The sequence below is a fragment of the Hippopotamus amphibius genome, chromosome 10, assembly GCF_030028045.1.
Source record: "Hippopotamus amphibius kiboko isolate mHipAmp2 chromosome 10, mHipAmp2.hap2, whole genome shotgun sequence".
Classification (NCBI taxonomy): Eukaryota; Metazoa; Chordata; class Mammalia; order Artiodactyla; family Hippopotamidae; genus Hippopotamus; species Hippopotamus amphibius.
Window position 1 is genome coordinate 5748824 of NC_080195.1, and position 19414 is coordinate 5768237.

The 19414-nt window shown below is 37.5% G+C and overlaps 1 protein-coding gene across 4 annotated transcripts in view; it reads right to left on the reverse strand.

The window, feature by feature from the left end:
• Positions 1-19414, reverse strand: part of GPM6A (glycoprotein M6A) — a 262782-nt gene that overhangs the window by 34158 nt on the left and 209210 nt on the right. For all 4 annotated transcript variants that reach the window (XR_009047802.1, XM_057697891.1, XM_057697892.1 and 1 more), the window contains exon 2: positions 634-826. Coding sequence is in view for 3 of the 4 variants with exons in the window: in XM_057697891.1 (XP_057553874.1) it covers positions 634-826 (193 nt within the window). In the remaining variant the exon portion in view is untranslated. The remainder of the gene's footprint in view (positions 1-633; positions 827-19414) is intronic.

Below are 19414 nucleotides of genomic sequence, written 5' to 3' on the forward strand. Positions count from 1 at the left end.
TATTAACATCATCATAATTCAGTGATCCCTGGAGTTTACACTGATGGTTAAAATGTACATTTTAAGCATAATTGGCGCTTGTAAAAAGGTGTCAACATTTCTTATGTTTTATTCTTTCACTTAATAAGAACCTTTCACAACGTTCACTTAGGTATCACATCATGTCTAGGAGGCTAGAAAGAATGATGATATCACACCCATGGTTGAGTTAAAAGTTTTAAAAAGTTGGGAGTAGCTGTAGAGTTTGGGTGATTTTCTTAGAATCAGCAGCAGAGTATATACACTTACACCCAGCTCTGATTCTATATTCTGTTCTATTTTATTAGAACAGCCTCTGCTCAAATTAGAAGAGCAGGAGAAATGCAAGTATGGCATCAAAGAATTTTGGATAAAACTTTGCAGTCAAATTAAAACACAACTTAAGTCCAGATTAAGCTGGCCTCTGATCTTCTGCCGTGTACCTTCCTGTATTCATGGTAAAGGTCAGTGTTCTTCTGACTGACGTATATACCCTAATAGTACTTTTTTCTTCTATAAAACACTGCCTCATTTAACTGTAGATCCCTGTTTATTCAACACACAGCACTGTACACATACATTCTCAAACTAAGAAGTGATACCAGAATGACCTACATGGTAAAGACGTCCAATGTGTCTCCCGCAGTTCTGGCCATCTCAAAGTAGGTTTGCAGGATGTTGACAGTTCCAGAAAGGGCTTCATGGCCACAGCCACAGAACAGGGCAACGCCAGCGTACAGCAGGATGGTGGCGATCAGAGAAGCATAGGGAATGCCTCCCAGGCATTTAATACAGCACTCAAAACACCCTGCGGAAGACCAACAGAAAACAGGTTAGAAAGTCATATTTTTGTTAACCTAATTAAACTTTTTTCCAATCTTAAGTATTATGGAAAACATATTTGCATTTATAGATGACATCAGTTCAACCACGTAAATCAAGCCCTAGGGTGTCCTGGAAGGTATAGAAATCAAGTTTCTTAACGATAAGCCCATCCTCCACAGACAAGAGAATGATTACTTCCGCTGAGGGCTTCCTCTCCTACCCACAAACCACAGAAGCCCTTCCTTCCTGGCCCAGGTTTCCTGTGGTAATGAATCTTCCCTGCACATGCACACATATCATTCTATGTTGACTCCACGGCTCTCAAATTTCACATGCTTAAGTTTTTATTTCCATGATATTTATTCTTTTGAACTCCCTGCGTGTACCTTTTAAACAGTGAGTCAAAACCTGTCAGAGTGTATGAATCCAGCTGAGTTGTGAGCAGCAAATTTTAAAAGTGAAAGAAAATAGACAATATCTGTGTGCATTGCATGTAGGAAGGCAAATTATTTTAGAATCTTTTGAGCTCAGGTAGTTATGTTTGTTACTTTTGCAGTGACTCATAATGCAAAGTCTATTTTTTGCTGTGGTGCCTGGTAAATACAAAATGAGAAAGATACTGGCACGGTAGAGATGAGACACCTGGACAGGTTAGAATCCTGACTCACCACTGTGTGTTTGGGGCAACTTTATTCTTTTGAATTCATCAGTTGTAAAAAGGTGACAGTAAAACTTTCCCTCAAATGGTTCTTGCGAGCATTAAATGAGTGTGGTACAGAAAATAGTGCATGACTAGATAAAGAAGATGTGGTATGTATATACAATGGACTGTTAGTCATAAAAAAGAACGAAATAATGTCATTTGCAGCGACATGGATAGACCTAGAGACTGTCATACAGAGTGAAGTGAGTCAGAAAGAGAAAAACAAATATCGTATACTAGCACATATACACAGAATATAGAAAAATGGTACAAAGCAACCCGTTTGCAAGGCAGAAATAGAGACACAGATGTAGTGAATAAACATGTGGACACCAAGTGGGGAAAGCAGGGGGCGGGGTGGGGGGGATGAATTGGGAGATTGGGATTGCCATATATACATTACTAATGAGAAAAAAATATCAAATTGTACACTTTAAATATATGCAGTTTTTTGTATGTCAATCGTATCTCAATAAAAGTTCTTTAAAAAAATGGTACAAATGAACCTATTTACAAAACAGAAATACAGTCACAGATTAGAAAACAAACTTACGGTTACCAAGGTGGAAAGGGTGAGGGGAGAGACAAATTGGGAGACTGGCACTGACACAGACACACTACTATCTATAAAACAGAGAGCTAATAAGAACCTGCTGTAGAGCACAGGGAACTCTACTCAATACTCTGTAATGACCTATAGTGGAAAAGAAGCTAAAAAAGACTGGATATATGTATACGTATAACTGATTCACGTTGCTGTACACCTGAAACTAACACAACATTGTACATCAACTATACGCAAATAAAAATTAATAAAAAAATAAAATAGTGCATGACAGAGTAACTACTCAGTAAATGTTACATCTACCATCATTGGATGTAATTTTAACTATTATTAATGTTAAGTATTACTGTGTTGTAATATGGTTTTCAAAAATTGTTTGACCACAGTAGTTATTTTTGCTTTTTGAAGTTACATCATTTTAGTCTTTCATTTTTCAAAATATGGCTTTAAACCAGTCTGAAACATCAGATAACCTTGGTTGTTAATATTCAAAATAAGTATCAGAATTTTCTAAGCTGTTAGGTATCTTCTTCTAAGGGATTAACTAGAAACACTGAAGTACTTATGTTTTACAATAAGAAACACTGATGAGATAATGTTTTCCAGACACTGGTGAGAAAGGACAGTTTAGGTCAGAGGATGGACAACTAAGAGGAACTCCTATGGGATGTCAATTTCACCTCTGTCCTCACCACTGCCCCACACATCCTATTCCAAAGATTTCCCCCTATTTCTCTCCTTTTGGATATTTCTCATCAAATTTTCTTTTATAATGCTGAAACTTCTCAAACTCTTTCTATGTAATGGACTTTTCATATCTTCAGAAACAAATGACAAATGACATTGGAAAACAGATTGTTATGTATTTTACATAATTAAGTCATGGGAAGATCTATGTGTGTTTTATCTGTAATGCATATATGTTTATAACAACATAAGAAACGTGCAGTAATTGCAAAGTTCCCGTGTGAAGTAACTCTACTTTCAGAGGGTGGGCTGGTCTGCTATTTTCATATTGATCATTGAACTAACCTTCTTAAAAGAACTACGGATCATCTAGCCTGTCCCAGAAGAGGTTAAAAAAAAGAAGTGTGGATACCTCCCCACTTCCATAGCTCTTGCTTGTACAAGAAGAATCATTTCCTGAACATTGCTGCCCTGACACACATAACACACACGATACACACACACAATGCAGGAAAGTAGAAAGGGTTAGAACAGCTTGACACTTCGTGTGATAGGAAGAAATCTCACTGGCAGATAGGTGAGACCGGTGTGCGTAGTATCTGAATGTCATTGAACACAGTTTTGAGTGGAGATTAACAGCGTAGTAGAAAAATCTTTGGATGAGTCTCTGTCTCTCCATGTTGTAAAATCTTCATCTTATTAATCATTTAAAAATTAAAAAAAAAAAAGTGGTACCAACCCAAAGAAGAGTTACTCCTAATTTTGGCAAGTGTCCCAAACAGCCGCCAGACCTCACATCCCAGTCTTCTGTGATTTTTCTCCTTATGTTTCTTGGAGAATCTAAATGTGTGGGATCTCTACCGCAGATACCGAGGTGTCAAAACCAGATTAAAGCATCCAATAACACCCTTAAGAATAGGAGTCAAATATACAGGAAAGAGTCCAAACACCACCTTCATAGGTAGGAATTCCCTTTGCTGACCCTACACCTAAAGCTTTTAACAGAGCAAAGATCAAATCAGAATGAGGGTGACAGCACAAAGGAAGTGCAAGGCCATTGCTGGGCACCGAACTGCCGTCAAGGACTTCTGATTCATCCTGTTACCAATTCAGAGTCAGTTCCCGCTTATTTCGTGTTTTCTCTGTTGTTTAGTTGGACCAATACTAACCTCCATGTAAGCAAGCCTCCTTACCTAGACTATATATGCTGCGTGGGAGGGGAGGGGATTAGTGTCAGAGTCTACAGGATTAAGTATAGTTTTAATTGAGTACTGCCTTTTAAATGTAGAAAAACATGAGACAAATTTCAATACTGAGTAAACCCAAACTGACAAGCCTTAACAGCCATTGACGAATGAGTTTAAGATCTCCAAATTAAATAGAAATGTTTCTTTTGCTTTCTATTTAAATGCTGTCATTTAAATCCCTCAGGATTACACTACACCTACGGATAAGTACAAATTCCTCTAAACCTCCATTACTGCCGGGAGAGGCTAGAGTCTTTCCATTTCAGCCCTGATCCTCTGCGAAACTTTTACTCAAAGTAAGAAACTTTAAGGACCTCCTCACGCACATTTTGCACCCATAATGGGCTGGATTCTAATTACCCAGACTCTTCCGTGGGGCCTGAGGTGCTTATTGGATTTTCAAGAAAGCTCTCAGAACTCCCATCTGGGGAGCCAGTGCCCCATTTCAGTATTCTCTCCAGCTGCCAGAATCCCACATAGCTGCTGGCGGAGCCTCTTTCCTCCCACAGTGAGACAGCCTTGGCAGAGCAGCAGGGTTACCATAGCAACCGTGCACCGGCTGGGATATGCTCCCAGCAATCATCTTTTAAGGCTGAGGATTCTGCTGCCACCCATCACCGTGTTTTTACTGCACCTCAAATGAGAAACCACTCTATTAAATGAATATCAGTGAAAGCATAGGAAGTGGAGTGTTGGCACTGGATAAAATACCTTTCTTGAGAAAACACTCAATTAAAAACAATAAAATTACTTTGCACAGGAAACATTTTCAATGTTAGACATGATGAGATTTGATTCTCAAAGAGAGCTGATGGTTGAAATACCGATCCCAGAATTTACATGCTATAGATATACCTGTAAACACAAAGAAGCATTTCTCATATCTAGTTCCTGCTTGTACTTTCTCATAATGAATTAACACTATGCTTTTACTTCCACATACAAAAAAAAGAAATTATGAGATTTTTTTTCAACACACTCTGAAACATTAGCATGTGTCCAAAAATTTCAAAGAAAATAAAAGCTCTTGAGATAGTCTATATCTTTTAAAAATGAGATACATGCTTAATTTGCTTTCATTTAAATGTTGTGAAGTCAACACAAGCCTTTGCCTTTGTTCACTCCACCAAGTGCACCAAAATAAATAAAGGAAAAAGACCCTAAATAACAAGAAAGAGAGCATGAGAGACAGCCAGTTGAGAAGAGGCCAACATCATGGCAGAACCTGGAAGAGAGATTGACAAGAGACTAACAATGTTCTCACTGATAAATTTCCCAGCACCATCTACCAATGAATTGATGTTTTCTCTTCCAACCTTCCACATCACCTTTGTCATTACCAAGTACCCACAGAGGTCTGAGTCTGTTCTTAGGCTCTCTCTAGTCTGTTCCATTGGTCTATTGTCTGTTGGGCTATCCCCAGGCCTTGGAGTGTGTCTTGATTCGTGGTGTAGCAAATTCCCCCAACTTGCTCATCTTCCCCATGTGTACATGCTATTCATGGCCCTATTACATGAACATATAAATTTTAGAACCATTTTGTCTGATTCCACAATTTGCTTTATTGGGGTTCTGAATGGTATTTTTATACTGATTTTGTATCTAGAAATTTTGCAAAATTCTTTTTTTGATACTCTGAATTATTTTGATTCTGGGAATTATTTAAGCGTGTGTTGATAATCATCCCATCTGTGAAAATTTTGAGTTTTGTCTCTTTCTTTTCATTATTTATACCTTTTTACTGATCCTTGTCTTGACTTGACCCTGTTGCTTTACCATTATCTGTGATGTTCGCTATTGGTTTATTGATTAAAGAAGGTCTCTTTAGTTTTGAATTCCATAACAGGCTTTTCTCCATCTGTTGAAATAATTTTATGTTTTTTCTTTTTATCTGCCATTTCAATTTTCAACTAAACTTGCATTCCTGAGAAAAATCCAACTGAGTCATAGTGTATTTTTTCATACATAGCTGGATTTGTCATGCTAACATTTTGTTCAATACTTTTGTAAGTATCAGTTCATTCTACAAATAGGTATCAGGCCCTCACCAGGTGCCAGGCAGTTTGCTAATTGCTGGAGCTGTGGAAGTAAGTCAAATGAAAAAAAAAATCTCTGCTCTCGTTATAGAGGTGGGAGACAGACAATAAAAAAGATGCAGAAGTAATACATCTTTTTTAAAAAGATGGGATGAGGTAAAGGGGCCAGGCAAGAGGCTCTCTGAGAGCAGAGGGTTTCCAGCAGAGGAAAAGTACATGCGAGTGTCCTGAGGCAGGTGTGTGCATAGAGTATTTGAGGAAAATCTAAGGAGTCAGTGGTGATAAAATAGACTGAAGTTGAAACAAAGGAACATGAGATGAGATGATGGGATATAAAACGTAATGGGTGAGGACAGGGATGTCCACGTTAATGAATGTGACTGACATCTAATTTTTGCTTTCTTGCTTTGGAATCAAGCTTATAAGGTGATCTCCTTTTTCTATACCCTGGGGTTGTTTTGCATTAGGTTTAGCTGCATGACAAATATTTGGTAGAACTAGCCAGTAAAACCATCCAGGCTACTTGTATACTTTACAGGAAGAAGTTTAACTACTGATCTAATTAGTTACTAATCAAGCTTTCTATTTCTTCTTAAGTCTCTTTGCTAAGTTCAATGTTGTAGGCATTTGTAAACTTTGTACAAGATTTAAAACTTATGATGAAGTTTTATGTAACTTTTACAGTGCTTTTCACTTATTCATCATCTGCATATATTTAGTTTTGTTTTCCCTGGTGATTTCAACTCCCTCCCCTCCTCTTTCCATCCATCTTCTCTGCCCCCACTTCTCTTTCCTCCTCTTTCTCTCTTTCTTTCTCTATTCTTAAAGTGCATTAGTCAGAATAGCATGGTTTTTGTTTCATGTTTGCTACCAAAAAAAAAATCAATGACTTAAAACATCACATTTTATTTTTCACTCAGACGATATTTCCATCCAAGGTTAGTAGTGGGGTTCTCTGCCTATTCAGAAACTCAAGATGATGAAAGGGATGTTACTTTGAGCATTGCCAGTCATCACATCAGAATAAAAATAAATCAGGAAAGTCTCACTCTGACAAATACCGGGGGCTGCAATGATATTAAATAAATATAATGCTACTTCTACTTACAGTCCAATGGTTAGACAGTCACATGCCTCCCCGCAACCACACAAAATAAAAAATGCAATTCTACCATGTTTGCACAGGACAAGGGGTCCATAAATACTTAGCCAATAGCCCTCATGGCTATTCTGATCAATAATGCCAATGGTTTTTCAATATTATTATTCTTTCCAAATAACCCATTTTGCACGATTACCTTATGCTTTCTTAATTTCTCTTTCGTTTTCACTTTCTATAGGTGTATTTTGCTTTACATTTCATCATGTCTTGAGATGGATGCTGAGCTATTAATCTTCAGTCTCTCTTCTTTTCTAGTATAAACATTTAAGGAGATAAAGTTCCCTTCTAAGTTCGCTTGAGTGAATTCCACAAGTTCTAATTTGTAATCTTTTCATTATTGTTCAGTTATAAGAATTTTCTAAAGCCTATTATGATTTGTTTCCAAAACATAATTATTTATTATGCATTTGTTTTCTTTGATTTTTTTGTGTTTGTTTTGAAATATATGAGACTTTTCCTGTTTTTTTTTAATGTGTTTTGTGTTTGTTTCTTAATTGCATTGCTGTTAGAGAAAACGGTTCATAGGATTACAGTCTTTTAGAATTTACAGTGATTTCCTTTATGTTAAAATGTAGACTTGAGTTTTTCAGTCTCTAAAGGTAACAAAAATTAAGGTCACAAACTCACAGGAGAGCTGATCTGTGGTATCTGATTCTGAGGAGACATTTTTCCCCCTTCAACCCACTCAGGGTGAAGGACAGGTAATTTTTCTCTGTCCTACACAGAAATTTTGTCATTACTGTATTCTGTTTATTTTTTGTTTTGTCTCATTTGTTTTCGCGGTTTAGCTTCTCACAAAAGCCTATTAGAGTTCTGGGTTTTTGTACTGTGTATCTCAAGTTGATTCTCTGCCTAGGAACTCAGGCCTAGTCCCTGCTCCCAGGACACCACATATAAAGCCAAGGAGACCAGAACATCAAAGTGGCCACAGAGCCTGCCGTTAGCTCACAGCGGCCTTGCTTACCCCTCTCAGCAACTCTTTTACTTTATTTTTGGCTTCTGAGTATTCTGCTTACTCTCTTGTCAGTGCACCAATGTATACCTATATAAGTAAATATATTGTAGTTATAGCTACATTTTAAATATGTATATTTTAAATACACAACCATATTAATTTCGTAATTTTACTTGTTTTACAAAAGCAAAGTTTTCCCTGTTATTTAGTCAACCATACTACTAAGAGTTCACTCTTCATTACAAAGGGTCAACAAAAGATCACCAGGTATTTGAGGAACACCTCCAACTAGAAAGAAGGAAACAAAAATAAATAAACACAAAAGGAGCTCACAGAAATGAGAAACAAAGCAGGCAGCTGACGCGTGCGTACACGCCCACATGCACACACACACATAATCCTATATTCCCCTGGGATATAATTAAATACACTGTATTCTTGAAATAAGAGTGGATGCTAAAAATAGGTAACTGCAGAAAAATGAAAAGCTCTTATGAAATAAAAATATGACAGCAGCAGTTTAAAATTTAATGGATGGGCTAGAGGACAAAGAAACGGAAATCTATGTCAAAGAACAAAAAGAAGAAGATGGAAATCGGAGAGAAAAGATAAGCAACTTAGAAAATCAGATGAATTCCAATTTCGACCCTCAAATAGAATGAGGTCCATCAAGAAAAGCAGAGAAAATGAAGATTGGCAAATTATCCAAGACTGTAAATCAGTCCTCTAGAATTGAAGAACATGCATCTCCAGATGGATAGGATCTGTCTTCATGGGCCGGTTTCCTTTCTGCAGTCCTTACGCACCCCTCCCCCATCACTTCCCCTGCAGCCACGCGATACCAAGAAGAGTCCTGGGATTGGGTGTGTGGCTCTTCCGGTTACAGCAACTGGGGTCACGGACAATAAGTGTCTTAGACAAAGCCATCATTAGACAAGGGAAATGGGAAGTTAACCACTAAAGGGAAAGCAGATGACTTTTCAGAGGACTGTTTCTGAAGACTTGTAACAATTCAATGTGGCCTTGGGATCCTTAAGCGTGTGGAAATCTTAGTGGCATGAAACCAACCTCATTTTCTCTTATGCTATGATACAAGGAGACATGTCCCATGGATGGAAATAGTGTAGTCATCATTAAGTCAAGACTGGACTGTACTAGGTTTATTTCACACGCTCATTCCTTTGTCCATGCCTTGCTTAGCAACACGGGCACTGAATCACTATATCAGTACACAGTGAATGTTTTTTAAGCACCTACTAGTTCTACATACTGAGTCTACAGGAGTGACAAAAGATATGATCTCTACCTACTAGTAGTCAGTAATAAATTACCCTACATGCTAGTGGGAAATAAAATTAGAAATTGCTAACACCTTTTCACAAAGTTTTCCAAGAATATTCTACCTGAATATTTAGTATTGCTGTGATGTCTTGCATGTCCAATCAGAGCAGCTAAAATCAACGTATTCACCAACAAATCAGAACAAGTAGCAGAGGGCCTGGAGTTCAAAATTATTCAAAGAATAGTAGAAAAATGCCCTTGGTGTAAAGTATAGCATACTAGAAAGATGAGCAGTAAGATAAGAGTTCAAATTGTGCTTGTGAAAAATGTTTTATACTATAAAGTTTATAGCAAACAGAATTTCTAACACTAACCCTTTAATTAATTACATGATCATCTATAGTTTTAAGCATCCTAGACTATAGCTCAAATAATCCCCCAATATTACTGACATGTTATTAACATCTTATTTAAATATATTCCTGGCCTAAACAAAGTACAGAGTTAAGGTAAATACTTGGACAATTCGGGAAAAAGTGTGATTATCAAGAATACAATCGCACGTAACAGGTTTTAATGTTAAATATTTTAGTCATTGCTACAATACTGTGCTTAAATCAGTTCCTAATTTTACAAAGAACATCTTGGAAAAGGAAAAGAATATGCAGAATTTGGAGATATTCTTCATACCCTCCTAAGTTTGTGACTGAGTACCAAATCACCAGGAGCTTTGTCAAAAATAGAGAGCCTAGGATCCCCTCCGTTGAAAACTTTGCTGTTCTTCAGCTGATTCTGATGCACAGATGTAATAGCATATGGAAACCATGCAGTATTATATAAAATCATATTTAATATCTAACCTACTTTAAAGAGAGTGGATAAACCAGATATTCATGTAATACAGAGATTAAGAACGATATACTCTAGAAATGCTGTACAAATTATTAAACAAAGTATGTAGTTTATAACTAAGTGACATCAATAAGAATCTTTTGAATGGTTCCAATACTTCATAAACAGTACCAAGACTTTCAAAGTACTGGTGGGTGTCATCTCCACAGTAACCCTATGAAGGGGGTATAATTCCATACAGGAAAATTTCTCAAATGGTTATTGAGGGCTGGTATTGAAAAGTATGTGAAAGCCTGTGTATACTGAATTTTCCAGCAGAATAATGACATTTTCCTTTTAAAAATGTTTTTATTATGGACATTTTTATAATATTATTATTTTCATCTCAGAGTTTAAAACAATATACCACTAATTACAGAACAATCTGTCCTGATCTACATGACTGAGCAAGAATGTTTTGACTAATTAAACTCATTTCCCTAAGGCAGAAAAGTTAATTGTTTCAGTAATGATTAGACCCACACTCTTCTGACTGTGATAAATAGGCCCGTAGGGTGAGGGAACGGTCAGGTGGAGACAGGTTTCTGAGGTGCAATCAGAGCAATCCCTGGAAGCAAAAGAGTGGAGCCCCAAACTGGTCTGAGTTCCAGACACCTGTGAGGTTTCTGCAGAACACATCTGGCTTGTTGAAATGATGCCCTCATCTTCCCCTGTGATGAATGACACAGTCAACATAAATATCTGCATCCTCACAATGTTCAGGCCTGTGTTCAAAACGTCATTTGTTTGTTTTGGGAGTTATCCATTACTGCCTAACAAGCCATCCCAAAGACGCTTTGGCTTAAAACAAAAATATATTACAATGTCTCACAGTCGCATGGGTTTACTGGACTCTGATGGACAGTTCTCACTTGGGATCATTCAAGCTATTGCAGCCAAAAGATGAATGGGGTCTGGAGTCATCCGGCTGACTGAGCTGGCCCAGGACGGTTCCTCCACCTGCAGGCGTGGTGAAGCATCCCAGCTAGCATGCCTGCTACAGCGGAGGACTTCCTGGGAATATCTCATTTCCGGTGGCCTCTCCCTGAGGCTATGTAAGCTGCCTCACAGTGTGGTGAGGCATAACGGATGGCTTCTGTCTAAGCAGGAGCTCCGAGAGACAGAAAGCAAAAACGTCCAGTCTTCTTAAAGTCTGAGCCCAGAAATGGGCCGCGTTCTACTGTCAGAGTAGTCACAGGCAGCCCAGATTGTCGGGTGTTGGGAAACTGACCCCCAGCCTGCATGGGAGGGTGGTAAAGAATTCGCAGCCATCTTTAATCTGCCACAAGGTCGTCCAGCTTAAAACTGACTTTCTACCCCAAGGATCGCTTTGTTTTCCTCTAAGACGCGCATCGACACTTGACATATTTTTTAATGTAACTTGTTTAGTTTGTTTATGGACTTTTCACCAACATGAAAAAAACACGAAGTAAAAAAATTCTGGGTTTTGTTCATTTTGTATGCCTACTTCCTACAACAATATCTGACACGTGGTAGATGCTCAATTCATACGTGTTGAATAAAGAAATTAATTGCAACATTTGTCTCAACAACCAACTAGGACAGGTCAAAAAGAGGTCCTTAGCTCCAAACCTTCCACCATGGCTACCCTGCAGACAAATGTGAGAATCATGAAAATTTCCTACTTTGGGACCAAGAAAGAGAAACCTGGAGAATGAGCATTGGTTACAACATTATTTTTGCTTTCTTTTTTTTTTTTTTTTTTTTTTTTTGTTGGGAGGGGACTCACATCTCTGAAAAAATCTGCTTATTTTTCTTTTGAAGTAATTGGTAAAGAGGATTTATGCAGGTTTTCTGGGGAGATAATTAATAAGCTTTCCTGTAATGCATTATCTTAATTTTGTAAAAGAAAAAAATGGGATGAGTATACCCATCGTACAGTATCATATGGGTAAGTACCTGCCAATGCTTGGACTTGTACTAAATATTATTGTCTTTAAAATATACTTGCTTTAATAATACACCATACTGAGGATGATCAGTGTGACTCTCCACAAACAACATCAAAACACATACTTCGAGGTCAAGAGCAACAGAGAAAGAGTCCACAGAAGATTCTGAGTGCTTACATTTCAAACAGATTAAAATTAAATTCCAAAAAGAAAAGGCTGCTGACATTGAAAATAAAAGTAAAACTCATTGGCTTCCTAAGCAAATTAATCCACGAAAAGAGAATGGTGTTTTTCTTAAAGTAATTTATTTATTGTGTTCAGTAAAAGTTTACATGATTTTGAAAATCATCTGTTGGGTATTCCTGCAAAATATTGTGGTGCCTGGATATGTTTTTTTTTTTTTTTTTTGAAACAGCTTTGCCTTCCTAATAATGGATGTGTGCTCTGTCTTACCTCACATACCACTCATTCAAAAGCTGGAGGAATTATTTCAAAACGTTTAAGTGGAGCTACGTCACTCTCCTGTTTGAAGTCCTTCCTTTACTTTTTTTTTAAATAAAAGTATTTATTATTTACTTAAAAAATTTTTTATTGGCTGTGTTGGGTCTTTGTTGCTGCGTGCGGACTTCTCTAGTTGTGTCTCTAGTTGTGGCGAGCAGGGGCTACTCTACATTGTGGTGCGTGGTCTTCTCATTGCCGTGGCTTCTCTTGTCATGGAGCACGGGCTCTGGGTGTGTGGGCTTCAGTAATTACAGCACATGGGCTCAGTGGTTGTGGCTCATAGGCTTAGTTGCTCCATGGCATGTGGGATCTTCTTGGAGCAGAGGTCGAACCCGTGTTCCCTGCATTGGTAGGCGGATTCTTAACCACTGCCCCACCAGGCAAGCCCCTTCCTTGACTTGCTATTACGTTTCCTCACCACTACGCTTCCCCTCGGCTGCCTGCAAGCTGGAAGGCTGTTTGTGATCTCTGCAGCATCATTTCTCACCAGGCCTCGCTGGGCCCCTGCACTCCAGCTGCACTGGCCACCCTTCAGTGCCTCGAAGATATGCCTGGTTTGTTTGTTTTTTAAAGCTCTTTATTGGAATGTAATTGTTTTATACTATTGTGCCAGTTTTTGCTATACAATGAAGTAAATCATCTGTATTTATACATATATCCCCATATCCCCTCCCTCCAGCAACTCCCTCCCACCCTCCCTATCCCACCCCTCTAAGTCATCACCCATCATCAAGTTGATCTCCCTGTTTTATGCAGCAGCTTCCCACTAGCTATCTATTTTACATTTGGTAGTGTATATATGTCAATGCTACTCTCTCACTTCATCCCAGTTTCCCCTTAAGCCCCTACCCCATGTCCTCAGATCTGTTCTCTACACCTGCATCTTTATTCCTGCCCTGTCTCTGGGTTCATCAGGACCATTTTTTTAGATTCCATGTATATGAGTTAGCATATGGTATTTGTTTTTCTCTTTCTGACTTTCACTCTGTATGACAGACTCTAGATCCATCACCTCACTACAAATAACTCCATTTCATTCCTTTTTATGGCTGCGTAATAGTCCACTGTATATCTGTGCCACATCTTCTTTATCCATTCATCTGGCAATGGGCATTTCCTTTGCACTCATGCTGCCCCCCTGCCTGGTTCTGATGCTTTCCCGGTGTTAGGCTCCTCCCTCCTCCTAGTCTACATGTCTCTTCCTTAGTGAGAATCCTCTGTATCATTCATGAAAAAGGCTCCTACTTGCAATATTAAAAAAGTCTAGCAGAAATGGCGTATTCATTGATGATAGGGTAGAATTCCTTTATTCACAGTATATCTTCAAGCTCATCATTTTTTAACAGACAGTTGTCTTTCAATTATGCATTTTTCTACATCAGTACTTATCACTTGGTCACTAATGACCCCAGATGGTCAACACTTTTGTTTCACTGGAATTTTATACTATAGCAGAATAGCACTGGTATTCACTGCTGTTTCCATATATGTCCATATAAATGAGCAATAAGATAAAAAAAATAATCTTTACTTAAGTCTCTTTATATAAAGAAACTTGTCAAGACAACTAGAAAGAAGGAAGAATCTGGTGATAAAATGGATCCTCTAGGAAAAATTGGAGACATGCTGCTTTAAGTGAAAATACTTCAAACTCATGTGAATTACACAATTGAGCCTATATGTTTCATTCTTGGCTAATATGGTGAACCCTGTATATATTAAAAAAAAATTAAATGTCTTCTGTACATCATGAAGGAGCTGCTATAATTGCCCAGAATTTTCAGTGTAATAAGGCACTCTGTGTTGTGAAATAAACATCATGTGTTATATAATGAAGCAATATGGCATTAGGAGATTATTTTTAAACTTTAAAAGGTATATAAGGCTTTGTAAAATTGCACCAATTAAATGTAGCAGTCTGGATTCTGGATCAAGTATCCTAATAGTCTAATATTATGTTACTATTTTAAAATTAACAAAAGAATGAGGGAATTTTAAAAATTAATCATAAAAGAGAATAACATTTATATTTTAAAAATTGAATTGGTCAGAAAAATCAAAAAATATATTGCTCCATGTTTAAACCATATGATAATTTTTTTAAAAAAAGAATTGATCACAGTTTTCTTCAAAACTCCAGTAAAAAAAAGCAAAATGGGATCATCTCCTAGCACACTCCAAGCACATGATCAAACACATATTTTATATACAACTGGAGTATATTTAAAATATAATTGAGGAATTTGAAGACGTTCTTGAAAATAAAAGTATAACTTTAAAAGCTAGTGAATAAAATAACTATGTAATAATTGCAAGCTATGAATTAAAGTTGAAAAATTAGAAAATAAAAATATAAATTCTCTTTTTAAAGACAGTGTGAATTACTTATAGAAAGTTTACTTAATTTAGTTTGTAGAACTGCACTATGACATTTGCATATACAACCATATTTCCTTAAACATAATGATAGATTTTTAATACAATCTGATATTTTAGAATTTACACATTTATTCTAAATTTAAAAATAATTTTTTCAGAAAGGCAGGTATTAACATTTTCTATTTCATAGTTACTGCCTATACAAAAATTAGTATGAGGCAAAATGTAAAGTCATCGTCTGAAACATCAAAATGATAAGAACATTTTAAAGTAAAATTTATTACCTCAAAATGTTATTTCAAAATATACATAGAACAAAGCAAATCATCTCCTGATAATCACATTCAGATGCTTCACCAAGAACATTAGCAGAATTTTCAAAATGAGTATATTTTTTCCCAATTAGTTTCACAATCAGTTGTTTTCTCACAATTAGTCACAAGCAAACTGTCAGAATTTGTTAGAAGGAAAACTCTCTTCCGTAGTCCTGAAGTGCTGGTAAGAGTAAACTGTCTGATGTATATTTGGAAAGAGGCAAATGACAGCATTTCAAAGGAGAAATGTCACTTCTGCAAGCACTGTCTCTTCTCAAGTACCAGAGACTTTCAAAAGCTAAAATGTATTTTTTAAATCAGCAGAATAATATTTTTCTTTTCTCTCACTCTCCCTGTCTCATCAGAAGAGCTATTGCTGTATGCTCTGCTCCCTAAAGGCCAGAAAAGTCCTAGTTCAAAGTCTCTAGTAATATCTGCTTAAATGTGGTAGAGGAAATGTTGATTTTATCTGAGCCAAGCAGAAGCCTGCCATTGTGTTGATTCTATTACAATCAGAATGGGCACTGTGATCACAAAATATAGATGCACTGGCTTTTAATTACAGCGATTTTTATTCCCGACTAATTTGTCCCACACTTCTTTCATGTCCCTTGCTTCTTTTGGTCACATCCCCTATGACTCCAGGATAGTGGCGGTTGAAAAATAAAGGTTTAGAGACAGATAAGACGACAGCACAGCAGCTTGTGAACATGTTCTAAGGGAACCTGCCTTTTAGCTGCTTTGTATTCTGCTCAGCACTGGGCACATCTTTAAGAGAGCTCAGCCCGTGTATGAAAACCTGCACTTCACATAAATCTTTTTATTTCATGTTACTAATCCCCAGAATGTTATGAATACACACAAAGCTCATTTTCAGTTTCTGCCAGTCACCTAGAGTGGCTGTGAAGTTAAAGTAAGAATTGCTGCAAAAGTAACAGAAGAATGCCAGTGGAAAACTGGAAAGACAGATATATGACTTAAAACATTTGATTTTTATAACCTCTAGCATATACTCCTCTTGGGTATAGAGCTCCTGTGTTACAGTTTGCATGGGAGTTGACAATCAGCTTCTGAGATCAGGGGCTAGGATTTATATATCTTTACACACTCAGGAGTTCATACACTTTGGTTCATGAACACGGCAAGCATGGAATAACTCCTAGGACTACTGATCTTCTATCTCTATTTGGTGGTGTTTTTTTTAGTCTTAGTTACCTACGTAAAAGAAGGATAAGTCAATTTCAATTTCAACCTACTGTCCACTCAAATTATACGGGAAAAAAAAAACATTACAGTCACAGCAACAGAATCAAAAGATGGAGCTTAACTCTAGGAAATCTTAGAAGTGTATTTCACAATGTAAGGAAAAATAGACATTTCTGTTGTTGGCCATGACCAGTCACTGCTGAGGTATGATGGAGAGAACTCTGCAGAAAGTAGCAGCAGAAATGTTCTATTTCTGCTTTTTTTCAATAAGTAGCAGTTACTTAAACTTATCTAGTGTTTGTTTTATTTTGTTTTTTCTATGTTTAAAAAAGCAAAATGTAATTAAAAAAACTCTATTGGGGGATTGTGTGGGGTATAGAATTGGCTCTATTACCCTTAAAACTGCTGTATAAACTCACTAGCCTAATGTTTTTCTCAAGTCATTGGGAAGTCTAAATTGGCTAGTCCCGAAAGGCTCTGCTTACTAAGTAAACACATTGTCTGGTATTAAAACATGGAGGACGGTGTCTTGTGTTCGTGATAAAAACCATTGACACTTCCTGCCGTTTCGATGGGTATATGTGATCAAATTTGGATAACTCAAAGGATTATTTTCATCCAACACATCTGACAATATTCCTATTAACTTGGAAGTGAGAGAAAGGAATTGGAGTGAAAGACATTTAAAATTGTTTAATTAATGACAGTGACAAATGTATTCCAATGACCGGGTAATTTTTACTATTTCCTTCAAGTTCTCAAATGTGAGCAAACCCCATGCAATAATTTATGAAATTAAATTATGGATAATGTATAATACGTAAAGATTTCTCTCTACTGGTAAAATAACATATTTTAAAAAATCCTATTATCATTTTTGGGTAATATTCTGGGAGAAGAGTTTACAGAATGAGCTCTCTCATCATGAGACTCAAAATGAGACCTATACTTGCTGCTGTTTGGTTACACAAAGACGGTACATACACCTAAGACTGTTTTCCTTTCACTTAAGAAACCGCAAGACCTGAAGTATTTCACAACCAGAACTGAATGAGGAAAATCCCGGGGAAATATGCTGTAGAAGTGACCTTGACCATCAGGTGACTAGGAAGCACATGTCCCTGAGAGGCTTGGGCTCTATTTATGTTTGATTTCAAACGTTCAATGAAAGCAAAGTCATTGTCTGTTGGTGGGATTTTCTCCCTCGTTTTTTAGCATTGTCATGACTCCCATTGCAATCATGGATTTGATTTGTAAACTATGTGGATGTAGTTAACGAGTCAGGAGGCCAACCCGTTTAAAGATTGAACAGGTGCTGCAGTGCTGGAGAACAAGCAGAAAGGATATTTCTGGAGGAGTCTGGCCCGAATACTGCATTTTTACCAAAGAGTCCCAGAATCTGGGCTGGTAGACGTATTTACATCAGTTATTACCTAAATTAAGAGAAAATATGAAACATTCATCTCATAGCCTGCTTTTGAAAAAGAAGAGAGAGCCAACCTTTATTTGTAAAGATATAAGTTACTAAATGTTGAATCTACTGCCAAATAGATAAACTAACACTATCAATGAGTCCAGACATTAACACCAATATATCTGGAATTCTAATATTGAAAAAACATATTAAAATGTACCCTGCATTATATTCTATATGTGATTTGTTAATGAATAATAAACATGCATGACTGGGAGAGCTTGAGGATCCGATGAGAACAGGAAGAGACTTCCCTGGTGGTGCAGTGGTTAAGAATCCGCCTGCCAATGCAGGGGACATGGGTTCGAACCCTGCTCCAGGAGGATCCCACGTGCTGCGGAGCAACTAAGCCCCTGCGCCAAAACTATGGAGCCTGCGCTCTAGAGCCCTCGAGCCACAACTACTGAGCACATATGCCACAACTACTGAAGCCTGCATGCCTAGAGCCTGTGCTCTGCAACAAGAGAAGCCACCGCAATAAGAAGCCTGCGCACCACAACAAAGAGCAGCCCCCACCTGGCCGCAGCTAGAGAAAGCCCGTGTGTGGCAACAGACCCAACACAGCCAATAATTAATAATAATAATAATAATAATAAAGATGAGAGCAGGAAGACAGACAGGCCTTGCCGGTGGGTGCAGCTCATAACCTGCACAGCGCCTCATTCCCCTCAGAGCAAAGCCAAAAGCCTTACAAGGATGTTCGAGCCCCTGCCTGCGGTTCTCCCTCGACAACTCTTCGATCTCCTGCTCACTATGACGAACACCCAGCCTTGGGCATTGCTAGAAGCTCTGCTCTCTCTCACAAATATCCTTCCTTCGGATATCTGGGGATCGGACTGCTTCATGTCCTTCAAGTTTTTGCTCAATTGTTATCCTGACTGTCCAGTTTACAAGCTGTATCCTGCTTTCCCCATATTCACAGATGTAGACTCTGATTCCTGTTACCCTGTTCTGCTTTTTCTTATTTCTGTGTAACTTTCCCACATAATACAGTTCACACATCTGTATTATCTATCACTCCTCTGTCTTCTCCCTTGGAGTTTCATCTCATACATAGCTGGTCCTCAGTTAACATTTGTTGAATAAATATTATCTTTTATGTACATATGAGCTTATGTTTATGATTGCCAGCTAAAAACCTAAAATTCCCTGTCAACAGGAAAATAACAAAAAGAAGTTGCTTAAAAGATAGAGTTTATATCTGATATCTCACATGCATGTCTATTTGGAAGTAATACACTTCTATTTAGCAATGAA